The sequence below is a fragment of the Sphaeramia orbicularis genome, chromosome 8, assembly GCF_902148855.1.
Source record: "Sphaeramia orbicularis chromosome 8, fSphaOr1.1, whole genome shotgun sequence".
NCBI lineage: Eukaryota > Metazoa > Chordata > Actinopteri > Kurtiformes > Apogonidae > Sphaeramia > Sphaeramia orbicularis.
The window spans coordinates 26,443,490-26,461,739 of NC_043964.1; the positions used below are offsets into that span (position 1 = coordinate 26,443,490).

General features: G+C 40.2%; 1 protein-coding gene across 2 annotated transcripts in view; it reads left to right on the forward strand.

Moving 5' to 3' along the window:
- The window catches only part of LOC115423903 (RNA binding protein fox-1 homolog 3-like), a 716,495-nt gene that overhangs the window by 667,456 nt on the left and 30,789 nt on the right, over positions 1–18,250 (forward strand). For both annotated transcript variants that reach the window (XM_030140918.1, XM_030140919.1), the window contains one exon: positions 9,252–9,395. In XM_030140918.1, the coding sequence (XP_029996778.1) occupies positions 9,252–9,395 (144 nt within the window). The remainder of the gene's footprint in view (positions 1–9,251; positions 9,396–18,250) is intronic.

The window sequence follows — 18,250 nt, forward strand, 5'->3', positions numbered from 1 at the left end:
TTCCTGCATCCTCAGCCTCCGCATCCTCGCCTTCCACACTTCTTCTTATTCTTCTTCTGCTCCTTCCACCCATCCTTTCTCAGGGCGGACAGAGGGATGAGATTAGTGGGGTGTAAACAGAGCCTCTAATCCTCAGGGGCCATTGGTGTAGTGTCGCCCACTGCTGTGTTCCCCTGCTTTAATGACAGACCCAGCCTGTTTGCTCTGGGTGTCACAGACGGGCCCGGGTGCCTTTGATTAGGGCACCCTGCAGAAACACAGATTGAGGGAGCAGATCAGCTACTGGCTGCGACTCCCCCCCACCCCCCACCCCTCCATCCACCTCCTCCCTTGGCTCTACTCTGCTACACTCAGCTCTTCTACCCCACGACGTCGCTTTACTCTGCACATCTTCTCGACTTAAAGACTTAAAAAGAGTCAAGAGAGTGAAAATTCAGTGAAACGTATGGATTCAGTGTGAATTCCCTGCAGAGAATGGAGAGTGTGTATGTTTTAATGAGGCGCAGGGAGTCTGTTGGCTTCTCCTCTCTGTTTCAGTCTGTGTCTACTAGTCCCTCCCCCCCTCCATCTATACTGGGAAGGTGGTGTTGTCCAGAGCCAGACCTCTGGGACCTCGCTCTGTGCCATGTTCAAACAAGCTGACTTGAAAGCAGGCGACTTGAGGAAGAGAGGCAGCCCCCAACTTTTCTCCAAATCCTTAGAGATGAGGGTAGCAGAGGGTTGCCAGGGAGCTCTGCTGAAAAAAAAAAAAAAAAAAAGAAAAAAAAAAAAAAGAAAAACTTGAGCTCGTTATCTGGCTCAGTTCAAATAGTCTGAGGTTTGGTTGAATTTCATGAGTAATCATTCTCTTTTCAGATAACAAATTAAGGCAGTGGCATTAGAGCAGCACTCAATTCCAGATTTTTCACAGCCCGTGTCAGCTGCATGAAGACTCTCCAAAGGGTATTCTGGGGGACCGTGATAACACACACACACACACACGCACACACAAGAACACACCAGAACACACAAGGGCACGCTGCAGACATGGATGAGCACATGCAAACATGCATGAGTACACACACAGACACACTCATCTCTCATGAGCCGTGTTTAAGGGACTTGAGCGGGTGTAGCTTTCAGAGGCGGTGCTGATGGCAGCATGTAGGCCACCATTAGAAGGCATGTCTGTGTTATCTGGGAGCAGGAGGAGTCGCACTTCTCCACACTGTAGATTCCCATTTCAAAGACATTATATCCCCAGCTTTACCTCGCTTAGAAAACACCCCCCGGGTAATTGAAAAGGATGAATCTGATGTATTTTTTTCATTGTCAACAAATCCTGTGAAAAGGCCAAAACCAACAAGATATCAATCTGCGAACAGCTCTCCAAATATAAGGTTTAATTCTTTCACAGAGGCTCAATAATTTATTAAAGCAGCTGACTGCTTAGTCCAGGTGATATGTGCCAAGGAAATCGATGTGAAGAATACAACAAAACAAACATATTTTTGAAATACACTTTTTGACGTAAATCTTTGACATATTCTTTGTAAGCTCTAAGTCACTGAGGTCTTATTGACTATCATTCTACTCTACTACTCCACTTTATCAGGGTCAAACTAAAGGGATTAGGCCTCTAAAACTCTTCACAGTATTTATGCAGCAGACGTGAAATTGGAAAGAATAGTGTAAGTTCTCAGACAAAGCCATTTCTACCATGTAATGTCTCTGAATTCACCATTATCCACTCACATGAGCAATCTAGGATGTTTTATTTGGTATCATTTTAATCTTTGACCTGAAAAACATGCATTAAATGTCACTTTTCCTGTATTATGTTTGGTTTAGGTAATATTTGGTTATGGCATAAAATAAAACCAACAGTGTTTTAGCAACAGTTCCACATTTTTTGCTTCCACATATCACCTGGACTTTTTAGAAAATCTTACTGCAAAGTGTAAATATTACATTTGTTTGGGCCTATTTTCAGCAGCGGATTAATCCACATACAGCACATTAGGGAGTATTTGTGGCGTATAAGCTCTATAACGCATGTCAAAAGATAAGTGATCACCATGGACACACAGTAAAAGGAAAAAGAGCCACATCAGTCGTTGGTTGTGGCCTTGCTCTGCTTTCTTTTCAAACTAATCCTTTACAGTAAGTTTAACGTGTCGGTACAGTTTTAATTATGTCTAGATAGTGCTGAACGGTACAATACCCATGAGGCTCTGCTCCTGTTACGTGAAGAGCAGAGTCATTCAGAGTTGTAGCAAATTGAGAACACTTTGTTTTTGTACTTGGGAACAAAACCACCTTTCTGAGGTTACTAAATATATCCAATACCAGCCTGTACTTTCAGATCTATAGAAATCAACACGCTGGAGACGTTTTCAGCTCAGTGACCAGAATCATCACTTATATAGAGGATCTGCAGATACATGGACAGGAGTTAAACCCACTTTCAATCATTGTGATGAACTTCCTGTTCTACAATTTGACTATTAGCTCCTGTTTAATGTTTATGCTGCTGTGATGTGTCTAATCCACCTGAATTGTTGCAGATTTTGCAGTTTTCCACTTCTGAATCCAGACTTTTTTTTTTTTTTTTGTCCTCTGATTTGGTCAGTAGTTCAGTTGTTTCCAGCTTCATTGATCTTTTCACACGGTGTCGTACTGTGTTTACTACACCTTCACAGTGTGATCTTGGTCAGTTTGGAAGTGTCCATAATAAACTCTGGACCGTAGATCAATTTAGAATGTATAATTCACTAGTAGAACCCATGTAGTTTGACAAATGACAGTGGATGGAGATGATGTTTGAGGCTTAAATACAGGACTGCTCTATCTGAAAAACATGAGTTAGATCAGATTTTTGGCACGGTATTTTATGATAATCTAGGGTTTTGGTGCAGTTTAGCAGGTTGACAGTAGTCAAGTGGTTAAGATGGCCAAAGGAGAGCCTATAAGTGGAAAATGGGGTTGGGCCCAACACCATGCCCTGGGGAATACCAGGGCATGCTTTCATTTGTCATCTTTTCATGGTGATCAGATCTATACAAAACAACACACTGGCGTCAGTATGGGGAAGTTTTCAGCTCAGTGACCAGAATCATCACTTATATAGAGGATCTGCAGATGCATGGACAGGATTTAAACCCGTTTCAATCATTATGATGAACTTCCTGTCCTACAATTTGACTATTAGCTCCTGTTTAATGTTTATGCTGCTGTGGCACATCTAATCCACATGAATTATAGCAGATTTTAAGATTGTTAGCAGTTTTCCACAACTTGATCCAGACTTTTTTTTTCTCTTCTTCTGATTTGGTCATTAGTCCAGTTGTTTCCAGCTTCATTGATCTTTTCACATGGTGTCGTACTGTGTTTACTACACCTTCACAGTGTGATCTGGGTCAGTTTGGAAGTGTCTAAGGCAAACTCTGAACCACAGATCTATTTAGAATGTATAATTAATTTATCATTAACAGAGAGGTGATTGATTCTTGATTAAAGTTTCAAAGAGCAGGCAGAGTGTATTTACTAGGTTTTACAAAGAAAAAAACTATTACACAATATCAAGTCCCATTTTACCAAAGACGTGAAAACTATAAAGATTTGGAGGATTTATTTTATAACTTCTACAGCCATCAAAAAGCTTTTTCCGTAAATTTAATTTAACTGAATCTGCTGCAAAGTACACAACGCTTTAATACCTGTACACTTTTTCGAATTTTCCATTTTCATGCTAGTGTTTTTACTGCCTTCAACTTTCAGGCCAAAAGATGTTGTTTAACTCTTAAAAATCTAAACAGCCACCGAACCAAAATCATGTACTGATCTAAAATGTTTGATTTAAATATGAATCCCATCAATACATGTAAATAATTGATGTAAAATACAGTTTGTCAGCTTTTCATGGTCATCAGATGTTCAATTAATGATTTGTTTTGCTGAACAAGTCACTTTTTTAAATTCAGTTTTGATATAATAACCTTTGAATTGACTGATATTTCATCAACATCTGCATGATCAGTGAATTAAATATACAAATATACTAGATTGTCACTGAAAAATGCAAAATGCAGAGGATTATATTCTAATAAATTGCAGGGATAAGATCTCCAACAGATCCTATGTCCATGTTTGTGTCCCCTGTAGACACCACATCCACTAATGCACTAACAGACCAGTTGGATTCCAACTACTGGTGCAAATATTTTCTTCTTGCACAGATTATCTGAACCTTCCACTTAATCCTGTCTGGTCTTACTGAGGCGTCTCCATGAGGTGTTTTATTCTGATTGGGCTGTTGTTCCTATTATTAATGGAATATTAGGGTTGGTGTAAACGCTGCTACTGTCCATGCACTACATCAAGAGCACTTTAGTGTCGCTGGCCTTAAAATAGCTTCTTTATGTTTGCTTCTCCATATGAATTAGGGGGGAGGTGGTGGGGACGGCCCCTCTGCTCTCCCAGGTGATGGAGGGGATATATATGCAGCTTCTTTAGAAAGAGAAAACAAACAGTGTAGGACCATGAGGGGAAAATAATGAATTAAAGCTCAGGCATTATAATTCTTGTGGGCGAAGACTCTGTATCCCTCCCCTATTTAATCGGATGTAATCTACCTGCTTGGCAGCATTCCAATCAGATAGTTTCAATTATGCTCTTGTAATGCCACTCTGTGAGGAGGGGGAAAGTGCTGAGCAGAGCACTTTGCAGGCGATTTGCAAATAACAGCAAGGGAGTCTTTTAGAGAAATGACTGAACAGGAAGCCGGAGAGTTGCCGGAGTTGACAGCTCTCTCACTCTCTGGTTTGCTGGCTTTAGCGGCGACGGTGTGTTTTGCATCCCACCTCCTCCTCCTCCTTCTCCTCCTGCGTGTGACAGCAGCTGTCGGGACAGTAAAGTGCCACTGAAGGTGGCCTCCTATGGTAATACGGAGGTAATTATTTTCCAGCACCATCTCCCAACCAGGCAGGCAGGTTGGAGCCTCGGGAGCGGCGGCAGAGGCAGCCATCCCGGATCTCAGTGACACTCGAAGTTATTGAGTTAGTAGGATGCAGTCTGAGGTGCTCAGGAGTCAGCAATTCAGTATTTGTGTTCTCTGTATGTGTATTTGCCCCCGATGTCAGCCTGTCTGAGCACCAAGTGAAAGTTAATCTGGATGTTTGCAAACACGCGAGCGCGCCTGCCGTGATAAAAAGCCAGGCAGACAGAGCTGGAGGACAGCGGTGCTCAGTAGTCTGGTAACATACGCTAAAGGTCGATAGTGTCATGTGTGACCGATGAAACAGATTGACCTGCGGGGCTTTGGTACCTTGTCACCCTCCACGGTCCCAGCATCTGTCTGCAATGTGTCACCCCCAGGGCCCAACATGGCTACTCAGGCTATTAACCTCCAGCGCGCGAGGACACGGCAGAGTTAAGACCCCTCTGCCCGGCTCCCCCTCTGTCCCCCCTCCCTCCCTCTGTCACAAATCCACTCCGTCCCCGCCGACCGGCCCCGGCCCTGGCCAGCTTGGTGCATCCTCGGGCTCTCGCGTCCTTCGCCACTTGTTAACCTCTGGTTGGGACGCCGCTGAGCCTAGGTGGGACGGCGGTACTGAGGAAGCCGCCACAAACCTGCCCTACCTGGACGGCTGCAGGGGAGACAAAGTGGGACCTTGAATCAAACAACTGTCACTGTTAACAATGTATGTCACCATCTCGGAATGGGCCATAAAAACCAAATAAATGACAGCCATTACAGTGGAGATTGTGATTATGATAATGAGAATAATAAAGGCGATCATCATTACGATCATGATGATAATGATAATACTGTGATGATGAATTATAATGAATAAATCCCTACCCCATTTCCTAAATGGTGGGAAATGTATCACTAAGAGAGGCCTGCAGCCGTCTGACAGCCTCGGAGCAGGGTGAGGGTTATCTGTGTGTGTCATTCGAACCGTTTGTACTCTGGAAACAACCTACTCCCTTTTCACGTCTGTATCTCGGTACAAGATTGTGTCTGTGTATGTGACTTCCCAGCCAGTGTATAGTGTGTTTGCAAAGCTCCGAGAGCACTTCCCAGGAGACCTTGCAGTTTACATATCACATTCAAACAGCTTTTGTACTCAATATCTGCCACCTCCACTCTCTCATTCCTCATCCCACCCCCCTACCCCCACCCCACCAGCCCCAGCTCCCACTCTGCGTTTCTTTATTTATTCCCTTTCCAGAGTCGCAGGCGCTGGATCACAGTTCATTTCGGTTTGTTTTAATCATTTGCTCTGTGTCGTCCGCAGAGACCGTCCACATAAAACAACAAAAACCAAAAGCATCCCTTACACTCTATATCCACTGCCTTAAATGTTTGTATTTCCCTGATGAGTGGCCTCTTGTGGTCGTTAAAGTAATTACAATCTTCTGTCAGGAGGAAAAGGAAGAAGGAATGGCATTCACATGTTCAGCCTTAACCTCCTGGTATCCGGGTGAGCATATTATGCACACTTTGCAATTTATGTTGAAAAAGGTCATATTATTTTTCACAATTTGTATTAGGTCAGAATTTAAAAGTTCTTCATTTTTGCAGGATTTTAAATATTCAGACCCAGCCACTGAAATCAGCACATTGTAAACAGTGGAAAATCACTACAGTAACACCCTTCTCTGAAGTGAGTAAAAAATGCACGCTGACACATTTTAGAACATTTGACCCAGCACAAAAAATAATGATGCATAATCACCAGTGTTGCTGTTAGTCATTGACATATGCCAGGCTGCAAAAAAAGTAACCAGTGTTTATGTAGTATATTGGAAAGAAGGGCTTTTTTGTTGTGTTTTTTGCATCAAACATAGCATTTAAAGGGTTAAAAAATGTTTGGTTTTTTTTTTTAATGTTTGGTATTTTTGTTGAAAAATAAAACAGTGTTAAAAAATGTTGAAAAAAAAAGTTAAGAAAAAAAAACTATGAAAAACATTTTGACATCAGTAGGGCATTAGTGGGATTACAGTCTTTTGGTTGTTATAAGTAACTCTGTGTGCAGGATACCAGAGGGTTGAAGTAAAAGTTCAACATTCATCACATGAAGATGCTTGATTCTTTGTTAAAAGCTCAGAAATATGTAAATTACTGCAACTCATTGCCCTAATTTGCTCACAACTCATAATAGATTCCTCTACTGATCATTTTTTAATATTATGCCTTATCAACGCTGATTCAGATATTTTGCTGAATTACCATTTTCCTCCATGTTTTGGCCTCTCGTCCACATAGTTTTAACACTGCAATATGTACATGGACAGCGAAAATAGTGAATTTAAAGTGTTAGTTTATGAAATCAACAGCGACTTCACGTCATAGTTATATGTAACTTGAAATGAAATAAAGGTGAAAGACAGGTGTCAAATAACTGTAAATGAGCAAATAATTAGCTACTATTGTTTTTATTTCACTGCCCTGAGCTTAAAATGCCAATCTAGTCTCCATCACCACCCACTGACATCCTTGTTTGTCTTCATATTTACTTCTTTGTTAAACTTTTCATTCATATGGATGTGTATTATTTCCATTTTGATGTAGAAAAGGCCTTCACCACTTCACTATTTTAATATTTGCACTAATTTTTGCAGCTATAGTGTTCACAAAATAATGACTTGCATCATTTTTTTCGGTTTAGATGGAAGTGGGACTTGCAGCTACTTTTTGACAGACCATTTATTTGTTCCAGAGCTGCAGTGCAGGTTGCCATATACTGTAGCACTATAATAAGGCCCTAAACCAAACTTGACAACTCACAGTCACTACAAGACATGGATGAAAATATAGTTTTAGTATGTAACTTTCCCTAAAAATAATGTGTTTGTATGTGAACTTTTAAAACTTTTTCTACCTGTATCGCTTTACTTTTAGAGTTCATGCTAAGCTAGGTGCTATAAGACACGCAAAGATGACTTCAACCAATTAAACATCAAGTATTTTAAGTCGTTTCATTAATCAACCCTTAAAGATCAAAACATCCAATGGCGACTAAAGACATCTACTGATATAAAATATTAAGTAACTGTTGATCCATTAATCCTATCAATACGTGTAAATAACTGGCGTAAAATACAGATTGTCATCTTTTCATGGTCATCAGGTAAAATCTATTTGGACTTTCAGAGGCTCTGTAGTTACCATGGAAACACTGTTCTCTTCTACAACATTGATTCACCAGTAAAACCCATGGAGTTTGATAAATGATAGTCGATGGAGACACATGTTTTTATGTTTAGTTTAGTTGATATATTTTACTGAAAAAGTCACTTTTTCTTCAGTTTTTTCTGTTTTTAATATAACACTCAACTTTAATCTGAGTTTTTATGAACATCCACATGATCAGGGAATTAAATACAGGAAAATACCTGATTTCCACTTAATAATGCAAAATACAGAGGGTAATGTGATAATAAATGGTGATCAATCACTTAAGAAAGGTTAAATATAGAAAACAATTCATTTGGGAACTGCCATAAAAGTATCTCTGGGTCTTTATGGGTTAACTAAACCCAAAGTAGAGATTAGAAAAGGCCTGACACCAGGACCAGATCAGAAAGAAGGCGGAGAACACAGCCTGTTTTAACATCTGAGAACTGTACGGATAGATGTTTGATACCCGGGGCCAGTAACCAATCAGGTTTTACTCAGAGAAAACGCATCTGAAAAGAAACTACCTCAAAAACACAGTCTGTCTGTAAAGACAAGCCGGCAGCTCCTTCAGTGAAATCCATCACTGGTGTCACAGAGAGAAACAAGTGGAATTTGTCATTGACATCAGACACGTCATTTATATAGAAATGTCAGCATAGCATTCGCATAATGATGGAAACAACAACGCTGAGGGCTTTGGGCCTCGTACTCTGATGGCTGTGTGCAAACGTCACCAATAATGTGTCTTTAGTCTAGACATGTCAGGGCTCTGTGGGATCTATATCCACGCCTTTTTGTCAGCACCTTCAATCTTCAAGAGCTAAGTGCAAGAGATTAATAAGTGGATTTGTAATGCACAACCTCAGGTTTGACACTATAAGTCATCGGCTGTTTATCGCTTTGGCTTTCTCGTCGGATTGAAGAATAGCAGACGCTGAGTAAGTTAGTCAGGCAGGCCTCCCGCCCCACCCCCCTCCTCCACCCCCTCCTTTTGGTATACTTCAGGACCGGGAGGTACAGTACATTCTACTGTAGCAGCTAATGAGCAGCTTGTGTCTTTTCTGTGTTTGTTTCCCTCCGGCAGACAGATGACGTGACGCAAACAGAGGGCTCTCAGCAGCTCCAGCTCCAGCACTCAGACTCTTCAGAGAAGCAGCAGCCCAAAAGGTTACATGTCTCCAACATTCCCTTCCGCTTCCGGGACCCTGACCTAAGGCAAATGTTTGGGGTGAGTACCTTCATCACAGGCCACAGGCCTCATCTTCATCACCGTGGCGCCTCCTTCATCATCTTGGAATGGGATGATATTGTTTTTGTTTAGATTTTATAAAAAAGGTGCAACAAATATCAACAACATAGTTTCTGTCTTAAAATACATAAAAACAATTGGTAATCTATTACAAAAAGCACATGATGAATGAAATAAAATATCCAATTTTACATTAACCCTCAAAGACCCAAATATCCACCAGTGAGCAAAACCATCTACTGATCTAAAATGTTGAATAACTTCTGAACCTCTAATTTTATCAATACATGTAAATAATTGGAGTAAAATGCAGTTTGTCATCTTTTCATGGTCATCAGATATGACCCGTTTGGACGTTCAGAGGCTCCGTAGTGAACGTGGAAACACTGTCATCTTCTACAACATTGATTCACCAGTAAAACCCATGGAGTTTAATAAATGAACATGATAGAGACACTTGTTTTTATATTATTAATAAAAAAAATTAACTAAAACGAATGAAAAAAAAAACTACAAAGTAATAAATAATGTGGAAAAAAAATGTACTAGAATAAAGCCAAAAGGATAAAATAAGCAACAAAATGAACAGAAACAGCCAAAGTAATGAATAAAATGAACAAAAATAAAAAGTAAATCAACAAAATAACAAGCAACATGACCAAAATAAGTTTGATAAAAAAATGTCAGTGCATCCAGTCAAGAATTCACAAGCAGTTGCACAATCAGATGTTATACAACAGCTTAAAAGTGCATGTAAGAGTTGGTGGTAACCCGTCACTGCAGAGGAAGAGGGTGAAAGCTGAAGACTAGAGCAAATCAGTCCAAAAAAAGTCATCAGCAAATGTTATTTTTAGGAATGCCAACTTCCCCTCCAGCTAAATGTCTTTTATTTCAGTAGGCTAATGTGAAAACCTGCTGATTTTCTGATTTTTATGATAATCACTAAAATAACTCTGAGGATGGAAGGTTTTATTTTTGCAATTTTAGATTAATCAGAAAGAAATAACTTGAGTTTTTGGCCTTAAATCAATGAACACACACCTTTGACAGGTCTTCAGAATCTGTCAGATTTTGAAGTAACATTTATGTGTGTACTGATTATAAACAAAAGTTGCACTGATCCAACAGTCATGTTAAGAAATAGTTTCTGTTCAAGTTTCATAAAGTGCTAAATCAATGAGACGTGACTGAAAAACTGCAGCAAATAAACTTAAGTTCACTGTACTTTTTGCCAGTATTTATGTTGAATAAATCACATTCAGAATTGTCTTGAAACCTGCAGAAACTCAGTTTGCAAAGTAAAATTTGATCCAAAGAAATGAATCTGCATCAATTGTGAAACCAAATACTCTATTCTAATGTAAAAACTTGCTTATTTTATCTGTTTCATGTGAAATATATCGTACTCCAAAAGGTTTTTCTCACTATTTATCGACACATTCCCATGAATCAGTCATGAAAGCAGTCGTTAATTTCGGCTCTAGAACTGCAAACTCTGCTGGGATATGATTTAGATCATCACAGAAAATCAAATATTCCCCTTAAATCAGGACACATCTCACTTTACCTGGTTAAGAAATCGCCGCTGCAGATAAATAAAATAACCCTAAATTCCGCCTCTCATCAGCAGTTTTCTGTCCAATTAAACGAATGGTTGGACTGACAAAAGCCTCAGTAAGAATTGAACCAAACATCCTTTGATTCAATAGTAATAATGGATGTGAATGGAGACGATTGCCAAAAATGTACTTTAAATGTTATGCGCTAATTGGACCATTAGAACCCAGAGGCGTTAATTCTCGTCGTTATGAAGACAACATCCAGCTGATGATATTAATTACTCCAGAGCCCTGGCTGTGGCTTTATAAATTGCAGACAACATGGCTGCTCTCTGCCTCTCTTTCTCTCGCTGATTGTTGGCTTTATTGTTCCCAGCCCTGGTGCAAGTCGTGTGGAATCCAAATCGCCTCAGTAATTAGCTCGGAGGCTTTGTGTGCCTGGCCGCCGCATGCAGATATACGATACTAAATTGATCGCGGCCCACCCAGTCCCCCTCAATCACCCTCCTCACCCACGTGTTGCCCATTCCTTCCTGCTTCATCCTTCCTTGGTGGTTGGCATAGTAAAGGATTGTGGGATTGATTGTCCTGGGTAGAGCTTGGCAAGGAGATAGCGGGTTCGCTCCACCCTCTGACATGGCCTCCACAATGGGCCTTTGTGCGATCGGCGTGTGCAAAGCCTCATCCCTCCAGCTCTAATGGCTTCTGGAGCGCCAGCGGCTCAATACGCCATTACAGTTCCACATGAGTGAAGCCCGCAGACGTGCAGCAGGAAAAGAGAGAGAGGAGAGAGGAGGTGCTGCATGGCCCAGTAGAGACGCTCCCAAGCCCCGCCAGGAGCTCCATCTGCTCCCACAATGCATTGAGACCTCGTGTGGTAGCTGACACGGGAGCGTTCAACGGCAGGACGGCGCCAAGGCTACGTTCATTAACGTTGGCGCTGATTATTGGGTTCATCACAGTGTTTTACTCTGGTCTTATGCTGCCTTCATGTGCAATGGGAATTATGGTAAATACTAGTTAGGAACTAGAAAATTGCACACGAACGCCCCCCCCCCTTGTCATATTTTCCACTGGGGAATACAAGCTACAGAGATAAAAATAACCTTTGAACTTTTCAACATGGCAGATAGCAACAAGGGATTCACCATGAATGATAAACAATGCTTTTAATAATGTTTTGCTGCTGTTAGCCGATGATTTTGCACATTTTTATCATACACAATTTGGAAAAAAAAAAAAAAAAGAAGTTGCAGATGAATTAACACATACAAAACTGTTTTACCCAAGTAGCAGGTCACGATAAATTGTGTTGTGGCCATTTTTCATTTTGCTACAACAACAAAAGCACTTGAACACAACACACTCACAAGTGGAAAGGATCATCTTCCCGAGAGCACATGAAGGCAGCATTAATCCTGAAGTGACCTGCACTTTAAACATGATTCTATTCAAGTTTCCATCCAAATGCATCACAAATTTTATGGAAAATTGGCAAAAATGTTTTGTGAATTCATGCACGTTTCCATCCACTGTAATAGGAGGTGTTTCATTATCATCATTAGAAGCATCACAGTTGAAAACTTTACCAGTTACTTTATCCTGTAACATCTGCAGGATCATATGACCTGAACTGGTCTTAGCTTCACACATTTCACACTTCCACAGCTTCTCTTCATCCATTTAGAAGTGTTTCTTTGCTTTTTTCCATTTAATCGGCCATTCATGTTTGTTTACTGTATTAATTCAGTAGATGTTGCACATTTCCACTTGGGGCTTTTTATACAGAGGCTGAAAATGCAAATAATAGCAGCTGGATGCAAACACACCTGTTTACAGGTTCATGGAAGTGAATTTGTGATCACATGGATGTGGAGTGATCTGTGTCTGTTTAAGGCCACATATGGATGATCTGATCCATGTAATCTGAGTTTCTCACACTGAGCCTGTTCACACGACCATAAAAATCTGATAAGTGGGAGTAATCAGATAATTGTAATAATCAGATCTGACACATTTAAATGCACTTAAGAAATGCGTTAATCGAAAACCCTGGTTTAGACGCCTCAGTCCATTATTGAATTTCTTTCAGAGTACGTACATATGTACATAGTGATGGTAGAATCAACTATGAATCATTTATATTATTGTCTTCAGCTCATGTTTGACTGCATATTATTTCATATCCATTATTTTAATTGCTTTTACACATGCGCAGACGTAAAAGAACAAAATAAATCAGATTAAGCTGAAATCCAGCTGTGTTAATCTGGTTTCTCATAGTCAGATCACTGCTGTTATGTGATAAAACAGATCAGATTATGTTGTTTACATGATCACTTGAATAATCTGATAACTCCAGAAATCGGATAATGATCAGAGCATTAATGTAAACAGGCCCATTGTTGAAAGAAATCAGATGTGATCCACACATGAGCCAAACCACTGTTTTTTGGCGCCTTTAGCGTTTGGTGTGAACGTCGCCTGAGAGGCAACGTCCTGAAATGTGAATCGTCACGGTGACGCTACTGGGTTAAGGGTGCGGAGGAACCTGTGAGCCTTTAACGAGGCGCTGAATGAAGGGCTCATTAGGACGACCACAGCGGACCTTAATCAGTAATTAGAAACTGTGATCTCTGAGAGCGAGCAAGTGTGGGGGAAATGAAAACACTCGAAGCAGGAGTGAGCGCTGCGCCCATGCTGCGCTGCTCGAGGGTGCCCTCGTTTGTGCGACCGGCTTCTTCAGCGGCGTCGGAGGGCTCTCACAGCGACCCCCTGAGCAATCAGGACCTCTGCCCCCCATCCCCCCAACCCCCCGTCCTGCTGTCACGCTGACTGCTGCTTGAACATGGCACTGAGCTGTTTGGATACACGGGGCTGACGAGTAATTATAGGTCTGTGAAGAGCTCCCAGATATTCAGGCTAATCAAAGACGGAGCCACAGAGGCCTTGTTTGGTGTTTCCACACAGAGCAGCTTCAAGTGGAGGAAATGCTCTGTTATTACAGTTTCATTTAGTAGAAACAGGGCTCACTGGTTCATGTTATTTCTATAGCTATTTGCCTGAGGTCAGTTTTTGCCCCTATATCAATCGTGTTATTTGTTAGTGGTTGTGAAATAACAGCACAGACTGAAGTTAATTACCCTGCACATGTGCAACTCTCAACAAAGATGAAGCAGAGTGGAGCAAGTTACTGCTGAAATGTAATGGGATATCGATTTGTAACCATGTTGAAGTCTACGTAACTTCATCAAAGTAATTTAACATATTAGATTACTTTTCTAGCATGTTCTATATGAGCAAATAAAGATGGAAAAAGGCTAAAAGCAGCATCAGGCAGCATCAGCATCACAGGTTACTGTCAAACTTTTATTAAAAATACAGTAGAGTTAGAGTTAATGACTACCAGCACAGAATGTTATTGATAGTATTATTATATGTTGATATTTTCTATATTAACTAGAGATGAACCAGTGCATCAGCTGCACATCAGTATCAGCTCATTATCACCTTGTCGAAAAGAGGAAAAATATTAACATTCTCTCTTCTTCATTGCACATAAGCCTCAACGTGTCACATATGATGGGGTCTTATCGTAGAATTGCTGTGTGTCATGATACCATGATTATCAGAGGCAGCAGTATCTCATCTCTTAGTTTTAAGTACCATCATCAGAAGATGATGAGGAGCTCAAACACTTTAAAACCATTCAGGTTTTTAATATAATGATTTCTTCATCCCCTTGGCACCAAAAGGATGAAAAAATAACAAAATCATCACCAAACTGTTATTTTAAGCATCAGTATCAGATGAGAATTTCCCAATCAGTGTTTCTCTAATATGAAAAGTATTGTCAGATTATTCAGTAAGAAAAAATGAATTATTTTTTTGCAGCCTAGAAGAAAACTTCTGCCTAGAAAAGCAGAAAAAAATGCACTAAAATATGTAAAACTCAGCAGCACAGTGCACATGGTCAGCTGTGATATAAACATGAATTATACATGATAAATAGGCTGGAACATGCCGGTCGTTCCCCTGTCTTTTGGAAGCTTCTGTCTGTGTTATTATTTTGCTGTGATTATTGAATTGGTTGGACTCTGTAGATGCTTGGCTGTAGCTGCAGATCCTCCGGTGACGTCAGCCTCTCTTCTCATCCTCCCTCTGGAGACTCCTCCCAATGAAGCTATTGTTTATCGGTGCTGCTGATGCAGCTGTTTCTCTGTGTGTGTATGTGTGTGAGGCGGCGAGTGGGTGGGTGGGGATGGAAGTGCATGAGATCACTGGTGAGCAGCGAGCAGTCCCAAGCGCCATGTGGAAATCCACAAAGACGACTTCCTCTGAAACTAATTAATCGACGCCACAAGCCCATTACGCTCGGTTAAAACAATTAGCATCTGCACATTGCGTGGGGGAAGCATTGTCATCTGAGGCGAGAAAGGGGCATCACGCTGGGATATAAATGCCTGTGTGTGTGAGACTGAGCCAAGGCGTCCCATTCGAATCAATGGAGCTCAGCGCCATATGAGGCAGATGTGTAGATGGATCTATGGAAGAGCAGACGTATAGGAAGAGGCACCGACAGCAGAGAACACAGAACACAGGCGTCTACACACAAACTTTAAACTCAGAGCCGAAGTCGACGGGATTTAAAGCAGGAGTGTCAAACATTTTGTTTCAGGGACCACATTCAGCCCAATTTAATCTTAAGTAGTAAAATAAATAACATAATAGTCTATAAATATTGACAAATGTTTTAGCGCAATAAAACCCCATTAAATTCTGAAAATATTTATGTTTACAAACTATCCTTTCACAAAAAGGTGTGAATAACCTGAAAAAACTTACATTTCTTAAGAAAAATTAGTGCAATTTTAACAATATTATCCCTCAACATGTGCATTATGGATCGGATCTACACAGGCAAAAAACATTCAGTGACAGGCAGAATACTGTTAAAATGCACTTATTCCAGCTGTTCATATTAGTTCAGGTTATTCATGTTTTATTGTTAAGGTATACCTTGTCAATGTAAATATTTTCACAATGTAATATTTTTTTTCAGATTAAACCAAGAAGAACATTTAGAGTCATTATCTATAGGTAATTATGCTGTTATTTTACTTGAGATCACATGGGTCTGTATGTGGAACCTGAACTAAAACCAGTTCAACATCCTTGACTGTTAATATCTTAAGTGTAATTTTTGCACTTTGCAAATTGAAGACCCAGGCTGCATGTTTGACACCCCCGATGTAAAGGGTTGGTTTGGGTTTTTAAAGTGGGGTTATATGAAGTACTGGACCATCGTCAGTAGATTACCTGCAGTAGAAGATGGTGAGTCATGGACACCGTCTACCCTGTCTCTAAGAAGCAACTACAACAGAAATCCTGTGGCATTTTGTTGTAAAAGTAACATAAACTCAAACATCATTTATCATTGATGGATCCACTAGTTTTTGGTAAATTGTCTGGAGGCGGATCATGGGTTCATCCTGACTCTCGTGGGTGTTTAGGTTTAGGATAAAACAGTTTGGTAAAGATTAGGGAAAGATCCCAGGCTGGTTTAATCATGTATAAATATACTGTTAGAGATTTTGTTTCTTAAACCCAGCCCTGAACCAGAGCAAATACTCTGGGTGTTGAAACTGACCCATGAAAAGTTTAGAAACTGGAAGAAAAAACAGCTGGTGTCATATTGGAATAGAATAGAATAGAATAGAATAGAATAGAATAGAATAGAATAGAATAGAATAGAATGTACAGTTATATCAGGGTGATGAATCAAAATACCTCTTTAAACACTTTACATTCAATTTCCACTTTTCAATAAATCACATGGAAATAAAGTATATTTGCAGTAACTGTTCAGTCCCAGGTGTAAGAGGATAACCTTCCCCACATTTGGAGACATAATTCCAGTTTCCGTCAAATGAACCCGTTGGTTTTGCTTCAGTTCTGTGTCTGAAAGTGTCGTCGGACTCAAACTGAAGAGGTGAAAATCGGTTAAATGCAGAGTCCACTTGAACTGAGACCGACTTCAGCTTGTCCAAACGCTACCAGAGAAGTACCTGAACCAGCCCCACTCCAGCAGCTCCACAGTAACCCTTTAAGTGTGAGTGGACATATGTTTTCCCTTCACCCATAAACCCACTCCACTCAGTCCAGCCAGATAATAGCCAGCTCCTCCTAACCCCTATTAGTGGCTCAGTCAAACAATCCATCCATTCCCATTGAGTGTCGACCACATGGAAGGCCCATTTCTTCCCTGTTGTGCCGAAATGAAGGCGATGCGGACCGCTTGACAGGGTAATTACTTTTAATGAAATAATACGGCCATTGTAGACAGCAATTAAAAGTCACTCTCACTCCACTCATTAGAGGAACTTACAGTTTACTTTCATTCCTCTGTTTTCTAATGATCCGGAGGCAGGCCTGTTAAATCGAAAGGCTGAAGCATGTTAACCCCTGGGGACCGGCCCTTAGGTCCTGTTGACTGTGAAAGCTCACAAACAAAGAGAGAATAAAGAATAGAGGAGAGCACCGATCCACCGCAGAGTCAGACGCCCATTTTCCCCGGTGACCATGAAGGTGGCAACATCACTTATTCCCACATCAGTTATTATAGTTGACAAAGAATAAAACGAAGGCAAAAAAGACCAAAAAGAACTAGAATGGAAATACAAATGGTAGTTTTAAATGTGTAAAATAAAACAAAATAAAAGGACATTCATATCTGCTTCATGCACCTTCAATAAACACCTGTTTTGTCAAGTATATTCTTTCATTCAACCCTGTTCAGCTTCTATAAATCAAGTATTAGTTCATAATAAATATCCAAAATACTGATCAGTTCTTCAAAATGAAACTAAAATTGTATGTACACTTTTAAAACGGTCAAAAAGTTAAATCAAAACCCATATAAAAGGCAAAATCCTGAATAAAAACACAATGAAGAGGCAGGTTTTCACTCACTCTCAGATAAAGGTAAAATACTTTTTCACATTTTATGCATTAAGTATTTGTTCATCATACCTGAAACACTAATAAAAGTATAAAATACTGGTCAGTTCTTCAAAATAAATTCAAACAAAACCAAAATGAAATAAATAAAACATGACGAAGGAGCAGGTTTTCACTCATGGGACAAAGTTTGACGACATCAAATCATCCTCAGGTGAAGGAAATGAAGAATGGAAATAAGGTTAAAATGGAAAAAACAGAACCCGACGGAAAATACAAGGTGTGGTTTTCAATGTGTAAAATAAAATGAAACAG